Below are 26,861 nucleotides of genomic sequence, written 5' to 3' on the forward strand. Positions count from 1 at the left end.
TCCATAAGCTACTGACAGAATAGTACTTCTGAAGATCTGACCAGTTGTTCCATTGTTGCAATGAACACCTGATATGAACAGCATCACATGAGGACTTTAACTTCTATATTCTCTTAATAAAAAAAATAAATAATTTCCTTTAATAGAATACTTTATTCCCTAAGTCAGGGCAGATGTCATTAATATTTGATCAAAATTCACATGTACAGGGAAATAACTCTTTCTGGTGAAAAGTGCATCACAAAGTATTTGTAAGTGTCTTATAACCAGCTCAGCTTCCAATCATACATCTTTAGGTTCTGCTTCTCTTGGAACTTACTCTGTTTACTGACTGCCTTTAGAAGATTGAAGAAACCTGAAAACAAATGTTTTATCTTTCTGGTATTTACTTTTGTGCTACAGAAGTGCAGAAATCTTGTTATGCTTATAACTGCAAAATTTAATATCATGACATAGTACAAAAGTAAAATAAACAAGCATTCAAAAATGTTCTCAAGATTCAGAAGAAAAGCAGGACTCATTTTTGTCTGTTCCAGTCTTCCAAGGAAAGGATCCCATCTAAGCTCTACTAGGAATGTATGTATCATGAAGTATTGCATCCAGCTCTGGGGTCCACAGGGAACACATGGATCTCTTGAAGTGGGTCTAGAGTACAGCCAATGAAGGTGACTACAGGGGAGAAGAACCTCTCCTGTGGACACAGGCTCAGAGAGTTCAGCCTGGAGAAGGCTCTGAGTAGTCAGAGTCTGAGTTATCCTGGAGTCATAGGATAAGGAGTAATGGTTTTAAAGGAAAGGAGGATGGATTCAGATTAGGTATAAGGAACAATTTTTTACCATATGGGTGGTGAAACACTGGAAGACATTTCCCAGAAGTATGGTGGATGCACCATCCCTGAAAGCACTGGAGGTCAGATTGGACTCTGAAAAACTTGATCTAGTTGAAAATGTCGCTGCTTACTGAAGGGATGTCAGAACAGGTGACCTTTAGAGGTCCCCCAACCTAAACAATGATTCTATGATTCTGTGATCATGAACCTAAAGTTATAATTGCTTAAACTGACTTAATTTCTACTTTTCTTGCATCCTGATAAAATAATCACTTTATTTTAATGTTGCTTTTTGGCCAACACATCTTTAACAAGGCCAACAGCTTTTCATTGTGTTAGAATCTGCAGGAGAAAATTTAGAAGCTCAGAATATTATTTCTGCATCACCTAGAATTGTTACTGCTGTAGTAAAAAATAGTTTTTGTCTTTATTCTAATATTCCTACAGAGTTACTAAGTGTACAGGCTATATAATACCAAAAACTTGTTGACTTGTACAAGGAAGAATAATCCCATTCCTGCAATAGAAAATTATATGGTAAAACAAATAGTGGATTCAAATTCTTCAGGAATAATGTAAACAGAAAGCTTTTTACCAGAGCCTCTTGGAGATTTCTCATTAAGTTTCTTTTCCATAAGGAAGAATTGTCTCAGCTGTCTTGCAAACATGTCTGGATTATCCCAAGGGATATATGACACTTCAGAATCACCTCCAACCCTAGATCCAGAGCTCTCCAGGAAACCAGAGTCACTCAGCCCAGTCAGCTTCAGGCTTTCAAAAGTAAACACTCTGAAGGCTCTTTCTACTTCAGTCCAACTGAGAAGTTCTAAAAAAGAATTACAATCATTAACTGAAAACGTCCTTACAGCTCAGCAGAAAATAAATACAAAACTACTTAAGTGTATTGTTCTTGGCAACTCTGCAAAAGCCAACAGCAATTTCCTTAATGGTACTGGATCAACTTATGTGGGCTACATTCTACACTGCATTCAAAGTTGAATGCTTCCAAATTGCAAATGATATGCCTAAGTATTAATCCATCTTAAATGAAGCAGTTCCTACATTTGAACACCTTCTGGCTCATTAACTTCATAGAAATGATGTTGATTTTAAAATATGGAGTAGACTTTATCAGGCAAATTAGCAAGTAGTTATTTTCAGTTCATGAAATGTTTCCATTATCTGTAACTTCTCAAAAACGTATACATTTTTTTTCCTCTTCAGATAGAATTTTACACATAAATTAGACAGAAGTATACAAGGTGCAAAAGCAATAATAAATCCTATTTATGCTTGTATGTATCCATGTCCATATAACAGTGACAATCATGCAAAGGACTGAAGTTTAGACAGGTAGTAAAATGCCCAAATTGCATAAAGAATATCTTCAATCTGAAGTGTTTTCTCTTTAGGGTGTTTAAGCACCTAAGCACATCATATATCTTGAGAATGTTGTCTCTCTCATCTTCTGTTCAAATTAACCATCACCTTTGATAAAAGCAAAAGCTTTACTAGCTAAGTTACTAGTTAGGAGAGTTTGGCAGTACAGTATGGCCCAGTGAGGATCATCAAACAGCCATCAGCTGGAACACTATAGCAATAGTGAATACTTCAATACCTTACTGTCCAAAATTAACATACCACCAACTAGAAACAACAAAGTGAAGTGTAAATTAATCCAATATAGGTAATTCAGGATGAAAGAGCTGGGAAAGTACTTTCAAATCCTGTGCCTTATATGATGACATTATTGTAACCAAAGGGATTTGGATGTTTATATTTCTTAATAAGCTATACCAGATTTTTGATACTGCCTGAGGGTATTTACGTAGTCTTTGGGATTGTTTCCCAGGGTATGTCATGGTGGCAAGCACACTCCAGGAAAAGGTAACTGTAGAAGTGATTATGGTTGAAGAAGAGAATGTAGTATTGGTTTGATAAAGGGACTGTTATAAAGTAGTTTCATTATTAACACCAAGAGCTTACACAGAATACATTCTGAAAGTTGTGTATTGTTACATAAAAATTGTAATATACATGTGCTTTACCTCCAAAGGTGAGTTGATGAATAAACACAGTTTACATCAGTGTCTCTCAAAATGCATTCTACATTCTAGGATAAAAATTGCAATTGTTACAGTTTATTTTTTTCCTCAGAATTAATAAGTGTTTGTATGTTTGCAAACATAAACAAATAAAGTAATTCCAAGATACTTCCAGCTCTTAGTTATGCAGTATCTAACATTCAAATAGTCGTTCCCATTAACCACAAAACTGAAGTCTGAAGTTAGGTTTAACTTGTATAGTTGGCTATATTTATATATAAGCAAGAATATGAAAATGGGAAATTCTGCAAAGGTTTTTTTAGCAGGTTAAAAATCTTGTCCCAAAATTCCTGTTATGTAAGAGGCTCATCAACCAGAAACAAAAAGAATGGAAATTATATCAATGAATATCATTTTACCAGAAGTAAAATAATGCATGAGCTCATGAGCTCTGGCCAAGCGTTTAGTGTTGTTTTCAGCTGAAGGAGGGGTGAAATGGATAAGTTCTGTAAGCGGCAGTTTATCCATCATTTCACGCTCAATCTTTTCTGGATTTAAGTTATTCTGGACCTGGAACAGAAATCAAAGTACCAGAGTTAAAGTAAACTTTCACACTATTGACATTCCAAAAACTATGAATAAAGAAGTCTTTCTAAAGAAGAAGACATTAGCATGTGCTTAAGTCAGTTTGACATAAACTTCAATTTGAACATGTGCACACAGTGTGGTTTTGAATCACAATGTCAGATACTGTAGGCAGAAAAATATTAGAAACACAAGAGAATGACTGACAGTATAATAACATACATTTGTTAGGAGTTGTCTGTGCTAGCTAGACCTAAAAATACAGAAATATGTACTGTATTCAGATTGGCAGCAGGTACCTTCCATGTATCTTTCAGCTGGTCTGTGTTACTTTTCATAGTAATGAAATCCATAAATTTATTGATCAGTCTGTGACAGGAGGAATCTCTCTTTATATCCAAGGATTTATTTTTTGAGACGTAGTGGTATCTTTCAGTTTCACTCCTTTTAGTATTACACACTTATGGTACCTTTTTCTTCAATGCAAATGTTTGTCCTCTACTCTTTCCTCAAATATTCTACTATATCCTGAATTTCCTTTTCAGCAAGTATATAAAAATCATCAATCACAGTGTATGTCTGCTAAGAGTATGTCTTATTAAGAGTATCTCTTATGTTGATTACTCAGCCCTTCCTTCTGCTTGAATATGTCCAACGTGTCAAACTTAAGTTGTTTCTGAATAGTTTTAATCAATGGTTGCCAAAGTATTCCCCAGATAATTTGTAATCCATGAAGTCAGACAGACACACCTTAGCTGTGAAATCTAGAACTGTGTTATCACTTGTATTATCCACAGCAATTTTTTAGAGTTTAATGGTAAAACTGCACCTTGCCTTTGGAAAAATTCAAGACATTCACAGTGGTTTTTTGATTCAGAAAGTCTGGGAACTGTTACTTTGCAATAATCTCAAACTATGCAGCCTCTGAACCTTTCCGCCTTTGTCAGACTTTGGCAGTATCTTAGGTACACACTCTGTTCCAACTCTTTAGCCAACCTGAATACATTTCTTGTGTTCATTAATAAATGCTATGTATTTTCTTCTGTTTCTCAACATTTTAGTATTCAGTCTAATCTTCATGCTAAATCACAGTAAACAAGTTAGCAACTCATTTTCCACAGTATCATCAGTGTTTAACAGCAAATCAACAGTTCTGTAATATCTCTCATCTATGCCAAAGGCTAAACACTCCCATTAATAATGCAAATAGTTCACTGAAACCAGTATGTTTGTGCTCCATGTTTGTGAAGTGTCCTCCGTCAGTAATTCATTGCTTCTTAAGTAAACTAAACATGTCTTGGTGTGTTCACCTCAGTAGAGAAAAAATCTAGGATATACTGTCCTGTTTTGTAAAAACACCACTCCCCCCCTTCCAGTGCATCGAGCATTCATTGCCTGTGAACTTTGGAAATACTAATATATAAGTAGGTTGCATTGTACCTTCAGCAGGTGCAACCGCTGAGCCAGGGCATCATGGTAGTTAAATAACAGAGGATACTGGGGGGTGACAGTCTCTTGTTCACTGTACTTAGGAGAAAAGTAGTCATACAGATTCTGTTTAAAAAGAAAAGGAAGAGGTATTAAACCCCTAATTAATGTTAATGAAATTTGCCATTTAAAGAAATGAATGAAAGACAACACAAACCTTTTTTTCAGCAATAGGAAGTGAAAGAGAAGGAAGGACAGAGATTATATGATCTGCAATGGCACGATGCAACCCATCTGCCTGAGTCTCTGGTGCTACCAGACTCGGTGGTGTATCACTTGCAATAACCTGGCAAATATAGCATAGGTTAGTTTCCATCACATCATGACTGCTGATTAACTTTACCAGAAATATCAAGCAAATCCTGCTATAAGGTAAGCACATACCCATAAATTCTGTCAGGGAAGAAAAGCCTAATTTTTTCTACAAGTAGCAAAAATACTATTTTCTAAGTTAGTTTCTGCACAAAACAAAGATTATGGAAAACAGAATCAAATGCTTTTCCTATCAGTTGCTTTTGAAAGGATGAGAAGAAAAATATTTCTAACTTGAAATGTTAAGAATTGTTAAGGAACACAAGTAATTAAAAACTGATTGCCTATTAAGTGTTGGACTTTGAGTAGTCTTACCTGAGTCTATTTGCAGATTGTTACAAAAGTAAAAATCCCAAAATTATGCTGAAATTTTACTACTAAAACAAGGAGGATTTCCAAATTATATTGTGTCTCTTCTAAATCACAGACTATGCTTGAACTCAGCAGAAGTCAGATTTGTCTAGCACTAGCATTGATGCTCTTATGTTAGGCTTCACCTAAGACCTTTGAACTGAGTAAATCAGCAAAAGTTCTGTATCAGTAATATTGCTGTGGGACACGAAAACTTGTTATTGACTTAGATAAGAAATTGCACCTTTCTCTGCATTTGATTATATTTGTAGTCTTTAAAAATTATGGGATAACACTATATGTATATGTATATGCATATGTATATGTATATGTACATGTATATGTGTATGTGTATGTGTATGTGTATGTGCATGTATATGTATATAGGGTAAGTACACAATATGAAAGAAAATCAAAGTTTGGAATTTTGACTCCTATTGAACCTCCTTGCTCAGTGCCTCAATACACACTCTCATATTTTAGGTTAAATAGATGGATTGATTGATCTCTGAGAATTCATTATATTTAGCTCTAGGCCAAAACTGAAAAGAGAACATTCCCACCTGTTCCAACATGCAGCTCAGCATTAAGGGTACAGAAAAGAACTCCTCAGGAATTTGACTCAGCAAGCTATCGTAATACCTCATGTCCACAGAAGGAAACAGAATGTAAGTTTCTTCAGATGCTATATTAAGAGATAAAAGATAAAGATATGTTTGTTCAGAGATAAAACATTAAGATATGTTTTTTCAGAAATGTCAATTTGCATTCCAAGTCAGTTCTGCAAGTTTTCAGATAATACAAAACAGGGAAGAGCTGTTAACTCCCCCAAAGGCAGGAAGGCCTTGACTAATTAGAGGGGTGGGCAGTTATCAACCTTATAAAGCTAAAAAGGCAGAGGTGTTGGATTCTGTACCTGGGATAAGCCAACCCTGGACATACAGACAGACTGGGGTCCTGTTTGATGGAAGATTGAATCTGAGTCAGCAATACCCTGGCAGCCAGGAGGGCCAACTGTGCCCTGGGGGGTATCCGGCACAGCATCACCAGCCGGGCAAGGGAGGGGATCGTCCTGCACTGCTCTGCACTGGGACAGCCTCACTTTGAGTCAGGGGAGGTTCAGGTTGTGTATTAGAGAAATTTTCACCCAGAAGGTGTTTGGGCACTGGAACAGACACCCCAGGAAAGTGATCACAGCACCAAGCCTGTCAGTTCAAGAAACATTTGGAAAACAGTTTCAGAACATGGTGTGATGTCCTATGTAGGGCTAAGTTGGACTCAGTGATCCTTGAGGGTCCCTTCCATCCCAGAATATTCTGTGATTCTGTGAACCTTCAGACAAAATTTATTAAAAAGAGTCTAACAAAGTTAGAGATCAAACAAAATTACAGAGATCTTTTAAATCTGACTCTGACCAGAAACAGAGAGAAAATGTGATTTGCTAAAGAACTTGGTTATAACTACTAAGACACTTCCACATTGTGCTCACCAGGACATACATCTTCAGCTAACTGCACAAATCATTTTGAGGATGAATTAATGGTTTGACAGAGTGAAAAGCTACGTATGGATGATTTAATCCTTTAAACATACCCTCTAACAAAACTGCTGCTGGCAGAATTTCTTCTGGTTTCCTCTTTTTCTTTGTACGTGTTATTGGTGATGCTGGATGTTCCTAAAGGAACAGAAGTTAACAAAAAATAAATGGAAACCATAAAACAAATGAGTATTGCACAAATAGGTGGGAGAACTTAATTTCATTTAGCTTTGGTTACTCACCCTAGACTACATGCTAAACTTTTAAATGGAACAAAATAGTAAGAATGTAGTGCATGTTCTAATATGCTACTTTCTTCTGACCACTTAAACTCTTGCTTACTAAGAATAAAATAAGGAAATAGATCTTGCACAGAACTCATAATATTTTTTTTTGACAGTTCACAGATCTGCAACATTTTATAGTAGCTCTGTGCAGGCATATTGATTTTTCAGACACAAGAATGTATCATCAGACACTATTTAAGGAATTTCTACACCTGTGATACTTTATGCCTTGGATCCTTCCAATTTCCTTCTTCTGTCTCCCCAATGCTCAGCTATTTTTTTTTCCAGTTTTTTGAGTTTTAAATGCTAAAGACAAAAATACAAATTTCATTCACTGAAAATTATTCACAGAGTGATGGTCCAAAGTGAGTTTTTGCATCAAAATTAAAAACAGGCAATTCTAACTTAGTTATTCTCAACAAGAAGAGAAGGGTGCTTGCCTCAACTGCAGAAGATTGTGTTGATTTGCTCTCTGCTAACATAGGCACATTAATAAACTTGGTGTTTTCCAAGTAGTGGCAATGCTGTCTTCTCCAGTCCAGGCAGTCATACATCAAACAAGCGATGTGTTCAAACAGCACAGTACCAAATGCAAGCTATGGCAGAAAATCAGATACAAAGGATGAAGTTTGTTTATAAAAGTGTCATATAACTTAGTGACAGGAGTCATTAGCTCTTCAACCAGCAGATATACATCTGTTTATAAATTTTCCAAGAGACTGCTTCCTCCACCAATTCATTTTACAGAGTTATTCTAAAACCTCCTTCATTTTATTTGCCTTAACACTGCCACAGCACAGTATGGACTGTATATTGCCTAAGTGCTTTAATTGTTATAAAGTATAGCTTGTCTTAACAGTAACTGTTCAAGGTCTGCTGTCTCACAGTGGAACTTATGGGGTTTTCTGGATGGGAAAGAATGGGAGAGGAAAATTAATATATTTTATAATGTGTGTACATTTTTACTAGTGATCAATCTGTAGCATATTTGCAAGGTCAGTCATTTCCCTGCTCTAGAAGGATGAAAAATAAAACCTTAACCAGGTAATGAATATAATCTCATACTATTTTCTTCCTTTCTGTTACCCTTTGAAAACAAAGAAAGCCTCAAGAATGGCATTTTGAAATCTACAGTTGTGAGTGAAGGAATGTCAGCATACTGCCCAAATATCCAAAGGGAGAATGCTATATCTGCAAAAATCTGACAAGGAAAGAGTCATGGTTCTTGAGGTCATGTACAGTGGTTTTCACCAAAGCTTGGGAGGAATAAAAAGAATAATAGCAACTGCTATTTTAAATATTAAACGTTTTTGCATAAATACCAAAATCCTGTTGGATTGAAACATTCAAGTTTCAGCAGCTTTAATGGATGTATTCTGGATACATTCTGGACTTCATGGAAGGGATGGAATTATTGTAACTTTAAGACAATTTCTGTAAAAAGCCCTTTTCTGAGTGATTATTTCACTTTTGTGAAAGTAGGGTAAGTCTCTTATATAAGAAGTTAGCCTCTAAGAAGTGGCTAATGACATTGAATGTCTCAATTTTAAGTTTCCTAAAATAAAGCACAGCGAAGAAGTACAACTGACATTAGGCACTAAGAAAAATAACAAACCCTTAAGAAGCATTAAGCATCTGCTTTCCTGAACTCAGTGCCTCTTTATGGCACTGGGAAACAGGCAATCCCAAAGCACTGGTAAGTTATGAAATACTTGTCTCCATTTTCATAGCATTTAAAGACTAGAAAAGCCACTTGGAAAAGAAATTCTGCCTGCGAAAACAGAATGTTCATTAATATTCTTGCACCTTTGTTTTCCCAATTCAATATTCATCAGAAGAATGGGTTAGTGTAAAACCTTTGCATCCATACCTTCCTAAAGTATCACTGGAGCCCACAAAAATTTTATATAAAATATTGGAGGTTTTCAATTCACAGTCTTTTAAACAAAACAAGATTTTTTATCAAGTCATAAGTAACAAAATCTGTGCTAGTCAATGGGATCCAAGCAAAGTTTACTATAATTACAATTTTGTAATTCAATTTGCCTGGTCTCTGCTCAAGTCTAACCATTAGTGACTCTTCAACAAAGAAAATATTTTTGAAAGTATTTTTCTTTCTAAAGATCTCAAATCTGAGAGCAGAGACTCCTTGCAGTATGCAATACTCTGTCATTTTTATATTAATGTCTGACATTTTGTCCCAAGAATCTTCCTCCTGTGTATATTTCACTTCGGAGATGCAGCAAGCTTGGACTCAAACAAGTCCACAAGCATAGACTTACTCTATCCATCTATGATTTCAGATCTTATATGCTCCCCACCTGTTTCTTAAAAAACTTACAATTTTTTTTTACTTCTGTAGGCCTCATGAAATTATAACTCAAATTGGCTGAAATCTGTTTCAGTGACAGATGGTTTTCCCTTTATTTCAGCTATAATATAGGTGCTTGCAGGATATTAAGAAATAGAAACAGTCCCCTGTAAGATGTGGTTATAGGGAAGATAAAAAGTGCTTTCCCAAAAGAGGCTTGGCACAGTAAGATTATATAAAGAGTATAATGGTAAGTAATATTATAAGTAGCAAGCCTATGTGATTCCACAATTAAGGAATTTTCAGTGAATGCTTTGTAAACCACTGTAAGTTGTTTGTATACAGAATCTACTGCACTATAAATAAGGGTTAGAAGAATGTAGTTTAACCCTAGAATGTCCTTTAATCCTAATAATACAGACTACAAATACAGTAGGTTAAATAAGACATGTTGCCTTATATTGCTTTAGCAGTTTGTATTTTTTACTGCTGACACTGTATATTGAAAAATATGGGACTCTTTTACCTCACTATACACATATCTAGAATGTAGGATGGAAAAAAATTCTAATGATTCACTTTTTCCTTCAGTGCCTGGTAACAGTCCTGACTCAGTAGGCCTATTACTTACTTATTAAAAGTTAGAGCCATGTTTTGGACAAAAAGAAACAGTACTGAATATGATAAAACAACGTCATATATCAAAACATATTCTTGCATTCAGGTAATTTTTTCTCATGTGACTATTCTGAGATGCAGTAAGTAGGCCTCATGTTATGAGGACAAAAATATATCTTCTTTGTTATTTCATACACACACATGACTCTTGAACGAGATCCAAACTGGGTCTATAAAGCTGAATAAATATAAAACCTGTAACTATTTTACAACTTTTATTCTGTGGCCTACAACATTAAGAAACTCCAAATCAGGCATTTTTATTCAACGGACTCCTTGTAAACAAAAGCTGAATAAAATAGTTGGATACATAGGAAATATTTTTTCTTTAAGATTACAAATATACTAACTACTCTGGTTCTGTTTCAGAGAAGACTTGAGATTAAATTCATAACGTGTTCTTAAAAGTTACAAACCCTAAAGCATGCCATACACAGTAAAAACAGAATGTACTGACCAGCATTTCACTGTCTGACCAATCACGTGGAAAGTCACTTTCCTTAACTACGTAATGAAGCCTGGCAACATCAAAGAGACTTGATCCATGCTTTCCGCTGCTCAGAACAGGCTCCAGGAATTTCCAAAATGTTTCCAGGTCTTTGTTAGCTTCATCTTCCTTTCTTTTCTCTGCTTCTACATCTAAAATATATAAGTATTTGACAAATCATGGTACAATGTGTCCCTTTAACATAAAGCAAAAATCATGTATCAGTCTTCTCTAAGTGTTGTTAAAACATTTCCATCCTCAGAGTCTCAGCAAATATCTGACACCCAACATTGGGATTAAAAAATACCCCTACTTATATCTTGCCATCATCTTCTATTCCAAGTACAGTTACTGATCCTGAAAAGCACCTGTGGGGGTTATCTGGTAAAACTCCTCTGCTCAAGCAGAGTCACCAAGAGCAGACTGCCCAGGACCATTACCAGATGGCTCTTGAGTACCTCCAAGAATGAAGACTCCATGACCTCTCTGGGCAATCTGTGACAGAGTTCAGCCACCATTACATTAAATAAGTGTTTCTTTGTCTCCAGTTTTGCTGTTGCCTCTTGTCCTGTCACTGAACACCACAGAAAAGAGCCTGGCTTCTTTTTCTTTGCACATTCCTTTCAGGCATTTATACACATCAATGAGTTCCCTCCAGGCTCTTTCTTCTCCAGGGCAAACATTCCTAGCTCTTTTGGCCTTTCCTCATATGAACATACTTGTGGTCATTTGATGGACTCTTCCCTGTAGCTCCATATCTCTCCTATACTGAGGAATCCAGAACTCAACATAGAACTCCAAGTGTGGCCTTACCAGTGCAGAGTACAAAAGAAAGTTCAAATTCCTTGATCTGATGCAGCCTTGGATACCATTAGCCTTGTTTGCTACAAAGTCATAGTGCTGCCACCACCCCTAAGTCCTTCTGTGCAGAGCTGCTGTCCAACCATCCAACCAGTCAGCTCCCACCATGAACTGGTGCAGGCTCTTGCCCTTGCTGAATTTTATGAGGTCCCTGCCAGATCATTTCTCCATCCTGTTGATGTCCCTCTGAAAAATAGCACAATTCTGTGGTGTTTCAGCCATTCCTCCCAGTGTATCATAAGAGTACCTGCTGGGGGAACTATCCTGATCACTAACAAAGATGTCCAGCTGGACTCATACCACCAATCCCCTCTGATACCCTCTAGGCCAGGACATTCAGCCACTTTTCAATCCAACTCAGTGTTTGCTTATCCAGCTTCTTTATGAGTAGACAGTGCCAAAGTCAGGGCAGACAATAATCACTGCTCCCTCCTCCTCCACCAAGACAGTCATTTTGTCATAGAAGGTTATCAGGTTGGTTAAAAATGACTTCCATTGACAAATCCATGCCAAATGGTCAACTACTTGTCTGTCATATGTGCTGAGAAATGCTTCTAGGATTAGCTGTTCTATCATCTTCTCAGAGACTGAGAAAAGTCTGAGTGACCTTGAGATTCCTGAGTCATTCCTGCCATTTCTGAAGATAGGAGTGATGGTTTCCTCCAGTCTTCAGGCACGTTTTCCAATTGCCATATTTTCTCAAAAGTAATTGACAGTGGCCTTGCAGCAACATCACAGACAACCCTTCATATGCCTGTATGAATCCCATCAAGTCCTATGGATTTACGTGTGTCCAGTTTGTTTAAGTAATCCCTAATCCGATCCTTTTCCACCTGCAGACTTTCTCCAGACTTTCACCCTGTCTCTGGGGCCTAAAAATTCCAAAGGACATTCATGATCACAATCACTTTTTCGTCTTTCACGGTCCTTTAGTCAGTCCTTATAGAAAGGCTGTTTGCTAGATTAAAGAGTTTATTGGTAACTTTCTTGTACTGTAGAGACCATAATTCTATTCTCATGACAGCTAAATAGCAATGAATAACCACCTCCCTTGATGTGCTGGCTATGTCACTACAGATCAGGATAGCCAGCCATCACTGATGACACATATTTAGCTTTCTGCTTACCAGGATCACAGTTCAGGAAAGGTGTTACAACCTGGGGATGGCTGAGTACAATTACAGAGCATTATTCTGTGGCATATTCTCCTGTGGCTGGGGCAGCAGCCATTGTCCACTCTCCTTGAAATTACCAAATGAGCCTAGTTTTCTTAGCAGTTCACTTCCTAACAATTCACAGAAGTATGCATTTGATAAAATGTTGTCCTTTGGTGGCTACTGTAGCTGCAAACTCTGCCATCTTAGTCAGTCTCTCTTTATACTGTCCAGTTTTTGCACTGGCAAATCATTTGGTTTGGTAGCCAAACAGTGGCAATACTATTTTGGCACTGGCAAACACAGCTGCTCATAGGTAGCATGCCCTATAATCACAAGGTATGGAAAGGGAGAACACCACAGGGAGAACAGTCATTCCCTGGATATAAAATTATCTCCTTTCTACACATTATCTCCTTTTTTTGTAATGACCAGATTACCTTCAGGTGAAATTGAAGATTGTCCTTTAAATTTAATTTCTTCTAAGTATATCTGCAATGGCTTGTAATTTTCAGAAGAAATTTGAATTACACTTGAAATGTTAATCCCAAGGTCAGTCAAGACAGGCAACAACTGAAGACTGGAGAAACCCAGAATGATAAAGTAATGATGAGCACCATCATCTGGTTCATCATCTGTTCAAAACACAACAAAAACAGATTGGAGTAAGAACATGCATCAGCTAAATAAAATAAATTTTTACTTGACTATATGGGGCAATGCAAATGAAGGTCAGAGAAACAGTTCTTTATAATCTCATTGGAAAAATTACACATAAATTCAAAAATTATGTGCATAACACTCAGGTCCTCTGCATGAAACTTAGAACATAGAACACAGCAGGAAGAATACTAATTTTTAATAAAATCAGAAGTAATAATTGTTTGGAGAAGAACCAGGAGAAAAACTGCAGGACCTGATGATTCTAATCAGAAAGTTGTAGCAGCATTTCTGTAATTACTCCTCTCAAAGGAGTTTAGTATCAGGACATACCCACATGCTCTAATGGCAGTTTAAACTATCCCATTTCATCCTGCATAAAGCTGGACATGGAGCATACACAGAATAAGTTACTTCATCTTACATGAAAGATTACCCAAACCAAATAATTTCAAAGGATTAGCCGCAGGTAGACTCACTGCTGACTCCTCCCTACCCAGCAGTTATGTTCACTACATGTACTTCTTGGCAAAATCCTCATCAGCTGGTAACACCAGCTCACACTAGTTCCTTTCAGTTGGCAGAGGCATATCTAAATTCATATTAAAGTGCAGATGAGAAGTTTCATTGAGTATCTGTTCTATTTGGATTTATCAGTTATGTAGAAATATGCATACCAACATTTCAGTACCAAAGCAAAAGTTTAAGCATGATATAAGTAGAAATGAACTCTTTAGAAGTTCTGGAGTTGTGTAGTTTCTTTTTATGTCTTATGGAGAAATAGAGGTAGTAAGACAGATATGAGGTGATTTAATTCATCCAGTACAGTTATTTATCCTAAGTTGATTGTAAATGCCTGCTGAAGGTCCTGTATCTCTCCATCAATGCTGAAACACATAGAGCTAGTGCAGACAAATCTGCACTAAAAGAAAATCACAGCTTTTTACTCTATTTAACATTAAGATTCTTTCTTATGCTTACTAACACATCACATGTCCAAGTGCTTTGCTGACTCTTCAGCTCATTTATCCAAGGAAGGAAAAAAGGTAGCCTGGCACTGACATCTGCCTGTGTTCAGATACATGGCCAGGCTGTGCAAATTCTGCTACCCCCTGGAGCAGCAGACTATCTGTTGCTTGTAATATTAGCTAAACATAGAGTAACACAGAAATTTAGAGAGAGACAGACCCAGGAAGCAGCCACCACAGTCCAGCACATGTATTGCATGAAGCAAAAATCAAAACCAGAAGAAAACTAGCTTATTATTTCCCTCCTAGTACTGAAACTGAAGTACATAAATTTATGTCTCAGTTACTGCAGGAAGGAAAAGTATAAGCACATAGAATTTCTGAACATTAATAATTTTAAACAAAAAAGACAGGTGTTGTATAATCACTTAGAGAAATCCACAAATTCCAACGCATACATGCTGAAGACTGCCTGCCGTTCGAAAATTGTAATTATGATTATGCTAACAATCACGACAAGTGCATAACACTAATAACAGTTCTAATTGCCAGTGACTAGTCCATATGCAAAAGAAAGATATCAATGCAAGTAATCTCAGGATTACTCAAAAGCAGAAATATTTAATTTCAGAAAGGTGATAATGTATTAGAGATGAATGATAAAATTACTGCCAGCTACCAGAAACAGATATAGACTGAATTTAAGGCATAGTCATTTTCTTTCTTTCTTTATACAGCTGTATTAAAACAAATATAAAAAGGCAACCTTAGATTGAATGCAAAGAAAAATTTCTTCACTGACAGTGTTGACAACTCAGTCAGCTCTGTTTTAAATTATAGTATAAGGAGAAAGCCACCTTTGGATACTGACACATTTAGTTATTCTGAAATGTTTTTCTAGGATAAGCTTTCTGTACAATTTGTTTAGCTACTTTCTTGTAGTCTTATATATTGCCAAATATTTTGATGTTCACATGCCACATATAACTTACCTGTATTTTACTTCTTGAACTGCACAATCCATCCTAACACTGAGCAAAACACAATGCCCTCTTCAAATGCTAAGTGGCAAAGCTTTGATATTACCAAATAGATCTAGACTTTACAACATGGAACAAAACAAAGTACTCCAAAAGTTTATCAGGAATATATAATCATATTTTACATACCAATGTAATTGTCTTTCGCTTCCACTTCTCCCCGTTGTTTCAATTTGGTGTCCTTTTTAACAGGGGGTAGTGCCACTGACTTTTTCCCTTTACTATCTTTTCCAGATGTCTTTTCAGAAGGTTTAGCTTTTTCTTTTTCTTTCTCATTTTGCTGCTGTTCTGCCTGACAAGATGAATAAATGAAGTTCTCATTAAAGCCTTTGTGCAGAACAAAGGTCAGGCTGTTGTAAAAGTTTAAGTGTTCAATTTTTTTAGTTTTGCACTTTTCCCTCTTAGCTGCTATTATTCATGTGGTGGAGCTGTCTTGAATACCCTGCTTTTCCTACTCAAACACGTAATTCAGTTATTTATATGTTATTACTCAGTCAAAATCCTATGACTTCACATTAAAAAGCAACTGCAAGAAGTAGGTAGACATTATGCTCACCCAACTAACAAAATGCGTATGGGTAGAAAGATGAGTAAAAAATCCCTGTGCGCTAGTAACTTCCACTACAGCACTTGCATCAGCCAGAAACCTATCTTGGATTGAGAGGAAATATGGCAAAATTTCAATATGTTAATATCTTTAATATCTCTGTTAACACTCTTGACTATGGTGTAAAATGGTACCAGCACCATTTTTCTTTGATGTAAATATCTGTCTAATGTAAACTAGAACAAAGAGATGTGCATTCATTTCACACAGGATATTACTCAGCCATTCTCATTATCTTCAAACAAAAACACCTACATAAAGCTCTTTCCAGTAATTTAAGAGTACAGGACAAAAAAAGATTTTGTAAGTGTCCCAAAGCCTCACACTATAAAGCCAAAAAATCAAGAGTTGGTCTAAAATTGAAACAATCAAAAAAATATTAAGGTAAAATAGGCTCTGTACAGCAAGAAAGTCTTCACCTTCTTTTTGCCCAGCAGAAATACTACATTCAATATATGCAAAAATTACATTTCAGGACTATAAAGCTAAATAAAATAAAATAAAAATATTACCTTAACTTACAGTTACAATCCTGTTGATGTCCTTTTAAAGGCTATTAAAGCAATTAGGAAAGCCCTTCATCCAAATGAGGGAAGTTAACTCTATATAGCTGCTTTCCCTAGATCCAGCTGAAAAGCAGTCTTTCCAGCTGTGGAAGTTGTATTTAGTTCAAATTCAAAATCAAAACAGAAAATATTTTGCTGCTTTTCCCTTCCTTCTTGAATTTGCTTTCTGCAAAATTCAAAAACATCTTCGACAGATCCTTGAAACTATTTCCACTGTGTAGTGAAGAATTTGGAAGCTTTCATTATTTTCTTTCAAACTGGTTCACCTTTGACATTTCAAATTAGAAATTTTGATAGTACTTCCTTGAATTCTAAGCTGATGAACACACCAAACAGATGATACAATCATCATGCCACAAAGTTCACAATCAACTTCATCTATTGCATCTGCATAATTTTAAGTAATTCTTAAATAAGCAGAGACATTTCTGGACTTGCCAAGATTCTAACAAAGAACACTGCTTGACCTTAATACTTTAGAAATTAAAAGCCTCTCCTTTCTTGGACTCTTTCCTTTTCCTTTCAATGTCATATTTCTTCTTCCCTATAAGGTGCAGCTTTTTGTGGAGTTTCTAACAATCCATTAACTTCTGCAAATTTGTTATTTTAAGCTTTACATTACAAAATTATACTACCTCAAACAGTTTTCTAGTTCAGAGACACTTCTTCACTTCTGCATAATAATTTAAATACATGTACCTGACAATTTATAACAAGCTCCTGCTACTAATGAAATACAGAAATTTCCTAATGCCTTACTTTTGGTTATTTACATGTTGTATTAGCTCTGCTGATTCAGTCTATTAACTGGTATCTATTAAAAAATCCAAGGACAGATATATTTGCTTTCTGAGAACTGATTTGTGAGTAAAATTCTGTTTTCAACACCCAGATTGTTGGCAACAGAACTTGTATTGTACAAGCTAGTTGAAAAAGATTAAAAATTTTATGGCAGCCAATTTAGAGACAGAACTCTAAATCAGAAGTCAGTTTCTGTCCACTCTGTACTGCAGAACATCCTCATATCAAAGAGCCCTCCAATTCTTGACTCCATCCTTCAAATACTCCTCTTGTGTTTGCCTGTCACATATTAGTATAGATACAATTCAAAGGAGATGACAACTTGTGCAGACAATTTGGCTAAGACAGAAAAGTAATTCTAAGTGCCAGAGACTCTTCAACCTTCAACATTGACTATCCTCAAATTAACCAAGGGAATAAAATTGAAGTTACAAGACTAATTTTGCTAAATCAAAGCTCTAAAGACTCCTTTTTAATATTGAAGTGTCATGAAACTTCAAATTTTTGTTTGACAGTTTACCTAAAAGGATTGACTGCCCATCTAAGAAAAAACCCATTTTTTTCTAAATTCACTATTAACAATCTATTCTATAGTTTCAGTCTCTCAATTCCTTCTCAGACTAAAAACACTTTCCCCCCCTCATATTCTTCATATATTTCTGTGGTCTAAATTATCATTTCCTAATAAATTGACTTCTGTGGGAAACAGGCACAATTTTAATGGAATCACCTAGCATTTATTGCTCTTGTGATTGTGTGCTACACTTCATCCACCAACTACTCCTATGAATAAAATTGTTGATAAAGAAATTTACTGACTTTCCACCTATACAAAATCCATTAAACTATTTTCTGCTTGCATCTTTTACATGCACAGACTGCTTAGGTCTCCATGTCATCACACCTCACATTATAGTTTTTTTACCAACTAATTGGATAAACTTACTGCAGCAATTATATGACTTTCTGATAATTAACTGACTTTCTTCAGTTTCATGAATGTTTTTTGGAAAAGAACTATAGCAAAAACAACTGTTCAGTAAGTTGTTGAAATACACCACTGACAACTCCAAAAGATGCTAGAAATAAATTAGAGGTCTGATCTGTGATTCTTTGCAAGCTTGGCGAAATTCCTCCTAGAACACATAAGCAATCTGTCCGAGACAGTCTTGGAGCTAGTAGTGATGACCTTGGAGACAAATGGAAGCAAGTTTTGGGAACCCTGGAAAATGTGGTACCTGGTTCTGAGAAGTGGACTTCAAAATATATACTGTTTTCAGAGAGTTCAGAGAGGAACATGCCTAATCAAAAAACGAACAACCATGACACATATTTGGGTTTATTAAGTTAAATATGTAATAGATTTATGTGAATGGACTGTAATGTTGCCCTCATACACAGGGAGAACTGAAATAGATTTAGAGGAGAGTAGGGTTAGTAGGATCAGAATCCTTTTTCAATTGCCTGAGATGCAGACATGGTTCAGAAATAAGACTGATTTCCATGGAAAAGCAAAGACACAGCACTGGAAAGTTTCAAGAAAAGGTTTAACAAACATCTGCTAGGAACAGTTTATGTAAATATTATCCTGCCTTAGTGCCAGAGGATGGAAGAGATAACTTCTCCAAATTCCCTCCAGAGAGGAGATTCATAGCAAGAACTCCATCATAGTCTGCTCTGTGTCTATCCTTGATACCTCTCAAATAACAACCTCTCTCTCCTACCTTTACTTCAACAGGGATACATTCAGCAGAAGCCTGTTCCTAGCTCTGTTTTGTTTGGTCGTAAGACTCAGCTAAGCAGTTACTAGCTCTCACTTGAGCAAAGACTTCTTCCATAGAGTTTTTATTTTCTTTTTTTTCCCCATGTTCTGACTGGCATTTGAGTAATTGAGAACTTACTCCACAAAGTCTAATCTAAGTTGATTAGATAAAAAATATTTCTAACCACATTTCTCTTTAATTACAGTTCTAGATAGCCAAGCATGAGAAGAAAGCTGAATTTGTGGAAGCAACATCAGAAATGTCTTCAAAAATGTAATGTTCCTAGGGTATACTATAGTACCTCATTTTCCTCTTCCCTTCTCTGAAGGTCCTTCTGTTTGAGACAAAGCAATTGAAATTTCAATAGCTTTCCAGTTAGTGTTACAGGAATTTCTTCACCCTGCTCCAGAAAGGCTTTGGCTAATTCCATCACCTGAAAAGGAAAGAAAAAAAATCACAACAAAACTACTACTTGCATAGTTTTAATACTGCACTCGACTTGTATTTATTCGCATGCTGAAATGAGGAAGTGCTATCTCACATTGTGCCATGTGTGGGTCAAAATGGCCACATTTCCAGACAAAAATAACACATCAGTAAGACACATCGTTATTCTTTGGTTCCAAAGACCTCAAATAAAGTTACATCAGCTGTAGCATGAGATAAAACTAGAATGGAAAAAACCTTCTATGATTTATGAGAAACTCAACAGACACAGAGTTCTCATAGGAAAATGTAATTTTCTTTAGGTTTTAAACAAAGAAATAACATTAAGCAACTACCTATTATAAAGTAATAAATTAAAAAGAATATAACAGATAGCAAATCAAGGGGAATAACTTGCAACTGTTTACAAAATGACCAGTGTCTGAGGGAATGGCCCTAAATGAAAGACAAAAACTGCTTGGGAATTTGAGAGGGTCTGTCTTGGTGAAAACACACCCCCTCCCTGTGTAATTCTGATTCTGTTGGTATGCAGCCTAATTGGGGTGAAATAAGGCTATAGAGTTTTCTTATGGTGATGACAGCAGCGGGAACATACAGCTGCATTGTCCAGATGTGTGGCATTGACAGGCTGTTTTATGACTATGTTTTTTACAGCTTGTTTCCACTAAATTTCATACAACTCACTAACATCTGGGCCGTTTTCCTTGGAGCCTCATAACCACTTTATTTACCGCGAAAAAATAAAATAACATAGAAATAACATTAAAAAGTTGTTATATGTTTCTTTTCACTTGTGTTGTCTCTGTAATAAAGTTCACCTATGTAGGAAGCGCTGTTGAGGAATAATATAACCATAATATTTTCTTACTTTTGTTTTTAAGCAACCATCAGCTTTATTTATAACCATGGGCTGAATTAGGTGTTACTCAAATGGTCTGACATGTTTCTCTTTTCTCCTCATGGAGCAATTACAGTTGGGCACATATGGTGTCAATTTTGCTTGCTAGCACTGAGACAATGAATGTGCACGCTCTATCTCACTGAATTGTGTCTTGTCTAATGCAAACACCACCATTAGCTTCGAGCTTTCATAGATTCTTGCCTAGATTAGAAATTTTCCCTTCTCACCTAAATGTAGCCATTAAAATGCTTCTCTGAATAAAGCAAAGCCAAATCAGAATCCAGACTGTTACATGCCAAATTATTGTTTCATGCAAATGAAAGCAAGTTGCAGAAAAAGAAATGTCTCAAAATTCAGATTTTTTCCAAGCTGTATAACAGGGATACAAACCAAAACACATGCATTTAAAAACCCTTTCAAAACAATCCTGCTCCTGCAACACTAATAAATCCAGTGATCTTAACATACACAAAGGAAGATACATTATGATTGAGTTTTGCTTTGCATGTTTTGTATTCAAAGTAAGACTGGTCACCAGATCACCAAGCCAATCATAGAAGACTTCCTGAAAGACCCACTGGCATCAGAGCCACAGCAGAAATGCAAGGACATGTTAAGAACAAGACTTAAAAATTACCACAGACTGTGGGCACACTAGGAACTACTAGTTATTCCAACAAAAAATAGGCACAAAGAGATAGGCACACAAATTTGTGTCCTGAAAGAAAGAGAATTCAGTAGAAATATCATAGTAATTTCCCTCAGAGAGAAAAAATCTCATAAAGTTTTTTGGTTTTGTTTTTGTTTTTTTCAGAATTAATGTTAACAACCAACTGAAAGTGATGCTTCTCACTGGCCTAATGTAGAGGAGTTGCACATTTCCTGAAACACAATAGAGAGGAAATGGAAGGATTCTGGAAGGATTCCTGTGAAGTGTATATATAGTAACCCAGCTCGATGGCAGTTGCTGATTTATTGTTCATGGAAGAAGAAAAAAGTGTTTAGATTCTTAAACACCATTCTTCTTGAGAATTTTAAAGCATTTTACCAGTCAAAAGCACTCCATAATAATTATTCCTATTTTGTAGATAGACAATACAGGAATGAAGAGACTTGATGAAGTAGAGTGGGTGGGAAGGACGATTTTTTTTATGTGAGACATGAGTAGTATACCAAAACTATTTAACAGGAATACATTCCGTGATTGTGGAAGGAGGTCACACATATAAAACAAAGACAGAATGAGTGCACTACATTTGGCAATACAAAGAAAGCAAACATCTTTTCATGCAGAAATGTAAAATATGCTTTATACAGGAAGAAATAAAAACCAATCCTAAAGACAGAACATAGATCAATCCATGCACAGTAGATAAAATAAATTAAATTTATTACACATCCATGCCTACTTCATCTGTGATCCTGTGAATTATGCAGGCACCTGGCATAAACAGTTAAAAATTTACGGAGCTTCAAGTGAAAAAAAAAACCAAACAAAAATCTCAAGACAAAAATGGGGTAGGAATACAGAAGGAAGTTTTTCAGATAGTATGAAGTGGATTTGTTACAGACTGGTTATACTTCATCCGATCAGTGATGATCTTTTCTCATGTGAGAAAGCATGGAAACTTGGATGGACAAACTTAGGCAGAGCCTCTTTTCCTTTAAAGCAAGAGGAAACAGTATTCTTCACATAGCAGGGGTCACACTAGCAAAGTGCAGAAAGGCTTTGGTGAGGCAGTATTTGATCTCATGTGGTGGCAGTATGAGCCACACAGAGATTTAGCTGTCTGGTGCAAAGGGCATGTATTTCGAGCCACTCAGACACTGCATGAGTGCTTGTAAGTGACCCTACACCACTGACAGATGTCAGCACCACTGAGATAGGAGATAGGTCTTAAAAGTTAGGGAAACATATAAAGCCAGAGTCTTTTTGCTACCTTTCTTTGAAATGCCTCTTTTACAAGATACAGAATGATTGTGGCTGACAAATCATAATCAGAAAACCTTTCAAAAAGATAAATTAGATTACAAACTTTTACAGCTTTATTACGACCTGGCAGCAGTAACATTGCTTGCTATGAACACTGATCAGCCTACTTCACAGTATAGTTCTCCCATACCTAGTGAGTTTTCCAAAGCCCTGTCTCCCCTCTTGCTCTTGAATTCCAAAACATCACATATGCCTCAGACTCATATAACACTTCCTGAAAGAAACATAATGGTTCCTAGAAGAACCAAATAAGAAAAATTCCTTAGTTGCTGACACAGTTCAAGCAGGACAGTCATCAGACAAGGGGCTCTATGGATTACATAACCAAGTTGGTAATTACTATTCAGATGTATATTCCTGAGCAAAGTAATTAAAGTAGGGGAAAAAAGTGATCTTGATTTATTATAATCTGTTGTCAGTCTTATGAGTCCTTCACAAGCAATTTTTAAGACAGACTAGGGGACAAAAGCTGCATGTGTCATACTGATAATTATTTTTTCTAAAGAAGACTTCTTTACACAATTAAATATTTCTGACTCTGCCAATGTAATTTCATTGACTAAAGCACACAACTAGCAATCATTTTGAAAGAATACCAGGAAGGATCTGAACTAACTGAAATAACTTTTTTTTTTCAGATGACACCTCCAGTGTGTTGAAAGAATTCAGTTTCTCATATTACACATTCACCTAAGTTCATTTTAACTCTCAGAACCTCTTCCCACCTATGATGTCAAAAGACCACTTGCTTAATCATAATCTTTCACTAGTGAATTAATGACTCACAACTCAAAGAGATCTTAAGGACTGACATAAATCAGTAAATCAATTGCATATCCGAGCAGAGTTCCATATAATGCTTATGCATCCACAAGGTAGACTGTAAAACCTAAGATAAGCCAAATGAGTCATCCTTGTTAATCAGTGAATATGTGCTCCAGATAATGAAAGTAATTAAAGTGGATTTGATGACTCCTTGTACACTACAGAGTCCTTTCCAACGAAACCTGCTAAAATGAAGAAATACTGAGCAAATATAAATTCTGTTCATGTGCTAAATATCTTCCTTTCTATTGTAAGAACATTTCTTAAAGCAGAAGCAAATGGCTGCTTGTGCTCTAGAAAAATAACCCGTCACTCATATGAGTGAGTCTGTTTTTTGCCAAAACACAATACAGCTTGATCTGATTAGCAGAAACGTATTAGAATTATTCATTATAAGAAAGTCAGTTCTCTAAACCCATCTGTGCAGAAAATCTGCAACCAGAGGGGATATTTAAACTGATTTAATCTCAGGGATGCTCTGAGACAATTTTCTAACACACATGTAAAGTGTTATGTCAAGTAGTTAAATAATGTTTTAAGAAACACAGAAATGGTGAATAGCCTAATTTTAGTAAAAAATGAGAAAACACATTGCATAAAAATAAAGAGAGCTTAATTAGAGAGTTCATACAGGAGCTCTCACCATCTGGGATGTGCACCTCCTATGGCTCCCTGACCATTAGCTGCTATGAAAACCAAACTGTTTTAAGGAATACAAACATCCAGTGTTTGGAAAGATCAGGCATTAGTATTGCTATTGAATTACCAAAATATAAGTATTGGTCTAGTACTGATACTCAACTGTGACGGACAAAAGGCTCTCTAACAGTTTAAAGTTAGAAAGTGTATGTTTATTCAGCGCTGGGCAGCAGTGTGAGGTAATCCGCTAATATGCACTGTAAAATCACAGGTGATCACAGAGTCTATTTATTAGCAAAGGAGTCAAACAAATACATATTCATAATAACTGCCTCTCTCATCTCCCACTTGCTATGATAATTAGCTTGAATAGCTATTAAGCATGCGTGATTGACTTCTTAAATTAAGTCTGGGGTTGTTTTCGTGGGGAGGGGTCTTAAAAGGAGGAAGTAAGGCGAGTCTTCCTCACCCTAAACTCTTGACCTTTTCTATCAATGACAATACAAATGATTTCTGGGGATAGTCCAATTTGCCAAAGAACGGGTTTCTGGTTGCATTGTCTATGTTCCTTTGGTTCTGCTCACTAGTTTCGTCTTTTCCCATTGTAAGCACAGCTAAGCAAACATGAAATGACAGACAATCAATTATTTGAGTTTATTTAACTTTTAATTACTTTCAGCAAGGTATCTAAAATCCTAATTTTTAAGATTAGTGTTTCACTATCTCAGGAAGGAGATCTATGCACAGGGAAGGTTTTCTCATGTGATCTTTCATATATCTGTTTACTTTTAAGACTGATTGGGGGGCAATAGTTGAAACAGCATTTAAGTGATTTCAGAAGAACCTTTACATAACCCAGATGCTTTTAGAAAAAGAAGACAGCCCAGTTGGTTGTGATTTGTGTTCAGAAGAAGGGATATATTTCTATGATCAAATATTGAAATGTTTACATTTCAGTGGGATGAATCTGCCCAGCAAATCTTTCCATTATGGCACAGAATATTTTAAGCTTCTGAGAAGTAAATTGTCTCCAGCAATTTCAGCCAATTGAATCCACACAATGAACACCACACAGCTAAAAGATTTAGTCACACTTCTCTAATATTGTATCTGGCTAGGAAGAGAACCCAACCAGAGATAGAACAAAAAGATTAAGAAACAAAATTGCCTCATCAAACCTTATGCTGGCAGAACCCATCCAACTACATCTTGACAGAGTTTTCTAAGCCATGTTAGAATATTTGGGCCAGGTAGTTTCAATGGCCTTGTAGACTTGGCACCACAAAACTGGGCAGCATCTTTCCATCTCGGCTGGTCCAGCTTTGCAACAGGGCTTAGAGATTTTTGTGGGTTTTTTTTTTGCGTTTTTTTTTTTTTTTTTTTTAATTTGGTGACAAAAGATTCTAGGATTAGTCGCTGTACTTGTGAAAAACATCACAGACTTCATTGTCCTTAATGAACCTACTACTGTCCCCCAAAAACTCTGAAGAAAAAAAGCCAAAGACAGCATTGCCTTTGGCTACTTCAGAGTCCCTCTAACACTTCAAAGATGACATTGTACAGACATAATTGTTTTTTCCTCTAGTTACACAATATCTCAACAAAACCTGCACAGAAAAAGCAAAAATTTGATATCAATTTGCATGTATGCAGGAACTCTTGTAATCTTCGGGAAGCAAACCCAAAGTCTCACCAGTGTTCTAAAGCAGATTTTAAATAGGTAGATGAATTTCAAAAGGTTATCAATTGTCTTTCCTAGAAAATAAATTGACAACAATTTGAGTATTATGAATGGCCTCAGGTCAAATAATTACAGTAATAAAATAATTATGCATGCTTCTAAAATCCCATCTTAAGGACTATGAAGAGTCACTATTCTGAAATGAAACTAGAAGATGTGCAATTGCATCATGTAAATAATAGAACCTAACCTCTCAGATTTTAGGAAACTAACAGATTGTTTACCTGCTCAAATTCAAGACTTTCCCCCCCAATTTTAACATTTAGAAATGCTGGTACTTCTTAACATGACACATTGTTCCTGGAAGGGATGCTAAACTGGAGACACTTAAACTGACTGTGAACAGCTACAAATTATAGAACTGCCTGGTTCATAGTAACAATGGTTTCCTCCCATGGAATAAATAAATTCAAATGGAAGGCACACAGTTTGATAATGTAAAGGACTACACAGGCCACTTGATCATGCAGTGGTATCAGATGCTCTGACAAGGCAAAGGCTAATGCAAAGACATGCAAAACCTAAATTAACAAATTATTTCCATAACATTCTTTTAAGTACATTGACCTAAATACTGAGAACCAGCAGGCAGAGTAGTTAAACCCTCCTCAGAAGATACTAAATATCTCAAGCAAATACACCACCTCATTTAGTGGTGTCCATTTATAAAACATCCTATATTCTGTACTATGAACTGGTAGGAACTTGGTAACAGATTGAAAAGAGCTGAAAACAGATGAGTAGATAATGCCCACAGAAGGATTTTAAGTCCCTTAACCTTTCCTGAAGCCAGTACCTCCCTAAAAGGCATATTAATTTAACAACAATTCCCAAGTGTGCACATCAAACTTTAGTGTATCCACACAGTGTAAGGCCCAAAGCCTTCTGCAATAAAATTCTCTTCACTTGCACCCACACAATACCACTTGACAAAGGCTGACTGAAAAACTGCTCCATTTTATTATGACATTTAAGAATGCAGTAT

General features: G+C 36.1%; 1 protein-coding gene across 1 annotated transcript in view; it reads right to left on the reverse strand.

The window, feature by feature from the left end:
- The window catches only part of SPAG17 (sperm associated antigen 17), an 86,172-nt gene that overhangs the window by 42,474 nt on the left and 16,837 nt on the right, over window positions 1-26,861 (reverse strand). Inside the window, exons 4-14 of the mRNA XM_079316382.1 lie at window positions 19,632-19,763; window positions 15,723-15,885; window positions 13,366-13,560; window positions 10,881-11,062; window positions 7,875-8,030; window positions 7,204-7,285; window positions 6,174-6,295; window positions 5,105-5,233; window positions 4,900-5,013; window positions 3,294-3,444; window positions 1,425-1,655 (exon numbers count right to left, since the gene is read on the reverse strand). Of these exons, the coding sequence (XP_079172508.1) occupies window positions 1,425-1,655; window positions 3,294-3,444; window positions 4,900-5,013; window positions 5,105-5,233; window positions 6,174-6,295; window positions 7,204-7,285; window positions 7,875-8,030; window positions 10,881-11,062; window positions 13,366-13,560; window positions 15,723-15,885; window positions 19,632-19,763 (1,657 nt within the window). The remainder of the gene's footprint in view (window positions 1-1,424; window positions 1,656-3,293; window positions 3,445-4,899; window positions 5,014-5,104; window positions 5,234-6,173; window positions 6,296-7,203; window positions 7,286-7,874; window positions 8,031-10,880; window positions 11,063-13,365; window positions 13,561-15,722; window positions 15,886-19,631; window positions 19,764-26,861) is intronic.

The sequence above is a fragment of the Erithacus rubecula genome (assembly GCF_903797595.1).
Source record: "Erithacus rubecula genome assembly, chromosome: 1".
Lineage (NCBI taxonomy): Eukaryota > Metazoa > Chordata > Aves > Passeriformes > Muscicapidae > Erithacus > Erithacus rubecula.